At 47.6% G+C, this 7,113-nt stretch overlaps 1 protein-coding gene across 1 annotated transcript; it reads left to right on the top strand.

The window, feature by feature from the left end:
- The first annotated feature begins 4,064 nt into the window (after nt 1-4,064).
- Nucleotides 4,065-5,294, top strand: LOC123442526. Its single transcript, XM_045118594.1, has 3 exons — nt 4,065-4,434; nt 4,511-4,573; nt 4,727-5,294. Exons 1-3 carry the CDS (start codon nt 4,201-4,203, stop codon nt 5,060-5,062), a joined length of 633 nt encoding a protein of 210 aa, XP_044974529.1. The 5' UTR covers nt 4,065-4,200; the 3' UTR covers nt 5,063-5,294.
- Nucleotides 5,295-7,113: the final 1,819 nt, after the last annotated feature.

Consider the following 7,113-nt stretch of genomic DNA (forward strand, 5'->3'; position numbering starts at 1 on the left):
AAGGACCTTGGAGAAGCTGCATACATGTTAGGCATCAAGATCTATAGAGATAGATCGAGACGCCTCATAGGTCTTTCGCAAAGTACATACCTTGACAAGATATTGAAGAAGTTCAATATGGAAAACTCAAAGAAAGGGTTCTTGCCAGTTTTGCAAGGTATGAGATTGAGTAAGACTCAGTCGCCGATCAAGGCAGCAGATAGAGAGAAGATGAGTTCTGTCCCCTACGCTTCAGCCGTGGGCTCTCTAATGTATGCCATGTTGTGTACCAGACCTGATATAAACCTTGCCATAAGTTTGGTAGGGAGGTACCAAAGTGATCCAGGTATGGAACACTGGACAACGGTCAAGAATGTCCTTAAATACCTGAAAAGGACTAAGGAAATGTTTCTCGTTTATGGAGGTGACGAAGAGCTCGTCGTAAAGGATTACGTCGACGCTAGCTTCGACACAGATTCGGATGACTCTAAGTCACAGACCGGATACGTATATGTGTTGAATGGTGGGGCAGTGAGCTGGTGCAGCAGCAAGCAAGAAGTCGTGGCAGCATCTACATGTGAAGCGGAGTACATAGCTGCTTCAGAAGCGGCTCATGAAGGAATTTGGATGAAGGAGCTCATCACCGACCTTGGAGTAGTTCCAAGCGCGTCGGGTCCTATGACACTCTTCTGTGATAACACTCGAGCCATTGCCATTGCCAAGGAGCCCAGGTTTCACCGGAAGACGAAGCACATCAAACGTCGCTACAACTCCATCCAGGACCATGTCCAGAGTGGAGTGATAGATATTTGTAAAGTACACACGGATCTGAATATTGCAGACCCGTTGACTAAACCTCTTCCACGAGCAAAACATGATCAACACCATAATGCTATGGGTGTTCGATACATCACAATGTAACTAGATTATTGACTCTAGTGTAAGTGGGAGACTGTTGGAAATATGCCCTAGAGGCAATAATAATATGGTTATTATCATATTTCCTTGTTCATGATAATCGTCTATTGTTCATGCTATAATTGTATTAACAGGAAACAGTAATACATGTGTGAATAAATAGATCACAATGTGTCCCTAGCAAGCCTCTAGTTGGCTAGCTCGTTAGTCAATAGATGATCATGGTTTCCTGATCATGGGCATTAGATGTCATTGATAACGGGATCACATCATTGGAAGAATGATGTGATGGACAAGACCCAATCCTAAGCCTAGCACTAGATCGTATTGTTCGTATGCTAATGCTTTTCTAATGTCAAGTATCTTTTCCTTCGACCGTGAGATTGTGCAACTCCCGGATACCGTAGGAGTGCTTTGGGTCTATCAAACGTCACAACGTAACTGGGTGACTATAAAGGTGCACTACGGGTACCTCCGAAAGTGTCTGTTGGGTTGGTACGAATCGAGATCGGGATTTGTCACTCCGTGTGACGGAGAGGTATCTCTGGGCCCACTCGGTAGAACATCATCATGAGCTCAATGTGTCTAAGGAGTTAGTCACACGATGACGTGCTACGGAACGAGTAAAGAGACTTACCGATAACGAGATTGAACAAGGTATAGGTATACCGACGATCGAATCTCGGGCAAGTTCTATACCGACAAACAAAGGGAATCGTATACGGGATTGATTGAATCCTTGACATCGTGGTTCATCCGATGAGATCATCGTGGAGCAAGTGGGAGCCACAATGGGTATCCAGACCCCGCTGATGGTTATTGGCCAGAGAGGTGTCTCGGTCATGTCTGCCTGTCTCCCGAACCCGTAGGGTCTACACACTTAAGGTTCGATGACGCTAGGGTTATAGGGAATTGTTATACGAGGTTACCGAAAGTTGTTCGGAATCCCGGATGAGATCCCGGACGTCACGAGGAGCTCCGGAATGGTCCGGAGGTAAAGATTGATATATAGGACGGATGGTTTCGGATACCGGAAGTGTTTCGGGCATCACCGGTAACGTACCGGGACCACCGGGACCACCGAAGGGGGATAACGACCCCGGGAGGTAAGGTGGGCCAAGTGGGGGTGGGAACCAGCCCCTAGGTGGGCTGGTGCGCCTCCCCACTCAGCCCATTGCGCAAGGGAGAGAAAAGGGGGGGCAAACCCTAAGCCAGGTGGGCCTAAGGCCCACCAGTGGGTGCGCCACCCCCTCCTCCCCCTCTGGCCGCCGCACCTCCCATCTGGAGGGGTTGCCGCACCCCCTCTCCCCTTCTCCTATATATAGTGGGCACTTTTGGCCATTGGAGATTAGACTTTTCCCTCTCCCTCGGCGCAGCCCTGCTCTTCTTCCTCCTCCTCTCTGTCGGTGCTTGGCGAAGCCCTGCCGGGAGACCTCGTCTCTCCATCGACATCACGCCGTCGTGTTGCTGGAGTTCTTCCCCAACCTCTCCCTCCTCCTTGCTGGATCAAGGTGCGGGAGACGTCACCGGGCTGCACGTGTGTTGAACACGGAGGTGCCGTAGTTCGGCACTAAATCGGAATCGCTGCGAGTACGACTCCATCAACCGCGTTCTAGCAACGCTTCCGCTTAGCGATCTTCAAAGGTACGAAGATGCTCTTACCCCTCTCTCGTTGCTGGTCTCTCCATAAGAAGATTTGAATATGCGTAGGAATTTTTTTGAATTTATGCTACGTTACCCCAACATGGCGTGGTGGCGCTGTCGTTGTCACACGCTTTTGTCGGTGAATGTGAAACATAGAAACCTAGCAAATGGGTAATAAATGAAAGGGTATAGAAAATATGAAGAGTAAAGGTACAAATTTATTAAAAAAATATTTCTAAATTCTTTGACAATGTACAATTCAGTGATGCTAGTGGTATTTTCATATTGTGAATTTGATTTGATATCTTATCATAATGAAATTTACGCCTTGGGGGGTGAGCCTTGATTTTCTCATTATATGACGAAATTTGATGTCAGTTGATTTCAAATTTATGCAAGAGTTCAACAACAACGGCTGTAGCTCAAGGGCGTTGATCCTTCGGGGCACATGCATGTAGTCTTTTTGGTTGTAATCGATGAGATCTAGTCGACTGAGGTAAAAGAGTGGCAACAACAACGTGAAAATGGCTCGACCGCAGCAGTGATTGGTGATATTATATTTTTAGTAAACTTTTATATTTTTTGTTCTGAAATAAATGTCTTAATTTTATTATAGTTTTGTACTAGAATTAATATAAAATTAAGACACTTACTTTAAAACGAATAGAGTAATATATTTGATCCTTCCATAGGAAAAAAAATGTTGAGGCCCAGAATTACGGTCGATGTGTGCGCCACAAGTGTTCACTCCTAAGTCTGGCCAAACGGGCCGGGCTAAACAGGCCGGCCTGCCAGCCCGCCACGACGGCACAGCACGGACCCGGCCCGACACGATTTAAACGGGCCGTGCCTGGGCCTGAGGGCTGGGCACGCGGGCCGGCATGGCACGACCCGTTTATTTTTATTTATTTATTTATATATATATATATATATATATATATATAATAACCTAATAGGCAAAAATCGGCACAAACCACAGCCCAATATATTAAAATAGGTCCAAAAACAACCTGACAGGCCAAAATCAACCCAAATAATAGCCTAAAAATAAAAAACTAACTAACAGGCTAGCGGGCCTGGTGGGCCTACGGGCCGGCCTATATAGCCTCTGTGCCGTGACTGGGCCGGGGAGGCTGCGCCGGTGGGCCGGCCCGGCACGGCCGGCTAATAATCGAGCCCAGGCATGCCGTGTCGTGCCTGACACGATTATGGTGGGCCGGCCGGTCCGTTGGGCCAGGTCTACTTAACTCACACGTCACACGGTCACACTGACAGCCGTGGTTCCTCCACAGCCACAAAGCCAGACTCCAAACTCGTGGTTATCGGCACCTCGTCGGAGAACGGAGCAACCTGCCTGCCTGCCTGCCCGAGCAAGACGAAGACGATGACCTCGTCCGCCTCCTTGCTCCGCCCTTCCACGCTCGCTCCAGCCTCCTCGCCGCCTGCGCCCCGGCGCGGGCACCCCCCGTCACAGCTCGACCTCCGCTCCAGCCGCCGTCACCACGGCGTCTCGGTCTCACTCGCCGTCTCGTCATCCGCCGCGTCGCCGGAGGTGGAGAAGGAGCCCTCCTCGCCGCCCCCTCCTCCGCCGGACGAGTCCTCGGCCCTATCGGTGAGCAGCGAGCATCGGCACGCCCCCAATTTTGCTGACATTTTACCATGCATGCTCTGACAAGAACAAGATGGTTTCTTGGCTCTGGTTTAGCGCAGGCCGTGGCGGAGAGTGTGAAGGTGCTCAAGGAGGCGGCCAAGACGAGGAAGGTGCCGGCCCCGGAGGTGCTGGCGGCGCTGGCCACGATCAAGAAGGCCAAGCTCGACACCTCGGCCTTCTTCGAGACGCTCGGCGGGACGGAGTCCCCTGGCAGGACATGGAAGCTCATCTTCACCGCCCAGGTGAGCAAAACACCTGAATTTGAACCAGAATAGCGCGATTTGGTCAGACTTGCAGTTTGTGTGAATGTCTCCGCAGGGTAGTAAGCTCGAGAAAGGCAGCTACTTCCCGGTGACCGCCGTCCAGCGCTTCGACGCCGAGGTGAGCGAGCTCCTTCCTCGTGCCTCTCTCGCATTGCAGCCATGGCATCAAATTCTAGACGAACAGACGAGCAACGACAGACAGACAGACAGACAGACAGACAGTTCATTTCTGTAACTGAAACCCTGAAGGATTTTTGGTTGTGACCATCAGGGGCAGAGGATCGAGAACGGGGTGTACCTGGGCGCGGCGGGGAGCCTGAGCTTCGAGGGGAGGCTGTCGTGGAAGAAGAAGATGCTGGCCTTCGTCTTCGAGCGGGTGCGCGTCAAGCTCGGGCCGCTGCCCACCCTGGAGATCCCCTTCGGCGGCGGCGACATGAGCAGGGAGCCGAGCAGCAAGGACCCCTTCTTCTTGTGGTTCTACGTCGACGAGGAGATCGCCGTCGCGCAGGGCAAGGGCGGCGGCACCGCATTCTGGTGCCGCTGCAAGCGCGTCGAGGGGCAAGGGCGGCGTCCCGCCTTCTGGTACTTCGGTTTCAACATAATTTAGATAGATCAGCATCATAGCGTCCACCTCTCTCTCTCTCTCTCTGTCTAGTCTGTCTGTCTGTCTGTCTAGCTGAATGTCTTGGTGTTCATCGCCTTACTGTATAGGAGGATCATGCATGTATAGGGATGGGATGGGATGGGATGGGAGTACGCTACTTGCACAGCTTTTCGCTCTGCCTTTGTATCAAAAATGCTAGACGTATAAGGAATTATAAACGGTTACTCGTTGATTATGGTTCTTTCTTTCTAACTAATCTCTTCTTCTCTGATTTTTAGGGGGTGAGACCTTATCCCTCGTAACCTTCAATCAAAATCCACCTGTCCTTAAAACTCTTGTAAACTTATGTACTTCTAGCATTACTGCCTTTGTATACAGAATAAACAGGAACATCGTGGTCCTTCTCGCGTCAGGCTGCAAGTGGGACTCTAGATGGGTGTCCCACTTCATCTCACAATTGTTTGCTGGTAAATAGTGGACATTGCACTAAAAGTTTGATGGGATAAGTGGGATTAAGTAGGATCCTATTTAAAAATCTCATACAAGTATGCAACAAAGAAATTCACACAAAAGCTTCAGCCTTCAGAATTTCATATATGTATGCTACATGCAACAAAGGAATTAACACAACTTTTTTTCACTACATACATGTAACCACATCATAGCACCATTTGCTTTGAAAATGAACATTACAAACGCCAGGAAATTTTGAAGATTGTTTGCTCTGGGCATGGGTGACACACTGACATGAGACATTCCTTTCTTCATGTTTTGAATCCTTTGGTCGCTTGGACGATAGCACTATTCGAAAGGAAGATCAAATATGACAAAACCTGCAGCACAAAAGCAAATAAAACTTTAAAAAACAAGAAAATTAACAACCAGAACTAAGAAGATCATAACTGCAAAATACATTAAAGTTAATTAACAACCAGAACTAAGAAGAATCATTTTTGTAGAATTTAAAGCATTGCCAGTTCATAATGGAAGAGCTTCTTGCTGAGGTTCAAACTTCAAAACTTAATCCAGTACATGAGAATTTAAGGCAACATGAAAAATGTTGCTGCACAAGAATTACATAGGTTGTTCCAACATCATTTTGAGCACCACCATGGTCTCCAAATGTTGGTTCCGTCTTTTGGCGATCTGGAATATTGGAGGCATTCAAAATGAAACATTCAACAGAGACAATATTAGATAAAGTATGAAAAAATAATTAAAAACATATTACCGGCTCATCGAAGCCAATCCTCGAGGCACGTCAGCGTCTCAAGGGTACTCGGGCTCAAACTACTTCTATGGTCAGTTATAATCCTTCCAGCGTTGCCAAATACAGCTTGTGCAGGCACTGTAGATGCGGACATTGGCAATATGTATCGCGCTATAGCCGCAAGCACTGGATACTTTGGGGAGTGGATTTCCCACCACTTCAAGATATCCAACTTCCGCCGGCGAGGAAACAAGTCTTCTTCAAGATATTGTTGTAGCTCATTTGAGTTGTGGGATCTTTTCAATCTCAAATGGTTATCCCAATCATCAAGACTGTCCTCCTCATCCTCCCGTGCAAGCTCATCACCTTCATTAGAAGTGTTTTCAAATTCAGATACTTATTCAGCAAATAGGATCTTCATCGCATTCTTTATCATGGTAAGATATTTCTCGACGCCATCATCAAAAGTTGCAATCAATCGAAACTCAACATATTCATATTTGTACCTCGGATCAAATATCACCGACAAACAACTTGTTAAGAATGACTCCTCAAAATAATTGATCCGTTTCTTCTCCATCTCTTTCACCATGGCAACCATGTTAAGATTTTTACTTTAGAATTCTTTCTCCATTTCCTTCTTCACGTCCCACCTGCGCAATCATATATATCATCAAATCGCTCCATTCTACCTTGAGAATTCTTGACATACTGCACTGATTCTCTTATTCTATCAACAACCGATGACATTGCATCTAGCCCAGCTTGCACCACAAGATTCAGTATATGTGCAACACATCTAACATTCAATAATTTTCCACTATGATGGATAAGATACCTATCT

Source organism: Hordeum vulgare, chromosome 3H, assembly GCF_904849725.1.
Source record: "Hordeum vulgare subsp. vulgare chromosome 3H, MorexV3_pseudomolecules_assembly, whole genome shotgun sequence".
Taxonomy (NCBI): domain Eukaryota; kingdom Viridiplantae; phylum Streptophyta; class Magnoliopsida; order Poales; family Poaceae; genus Hordeum; species Hordeum vulgare.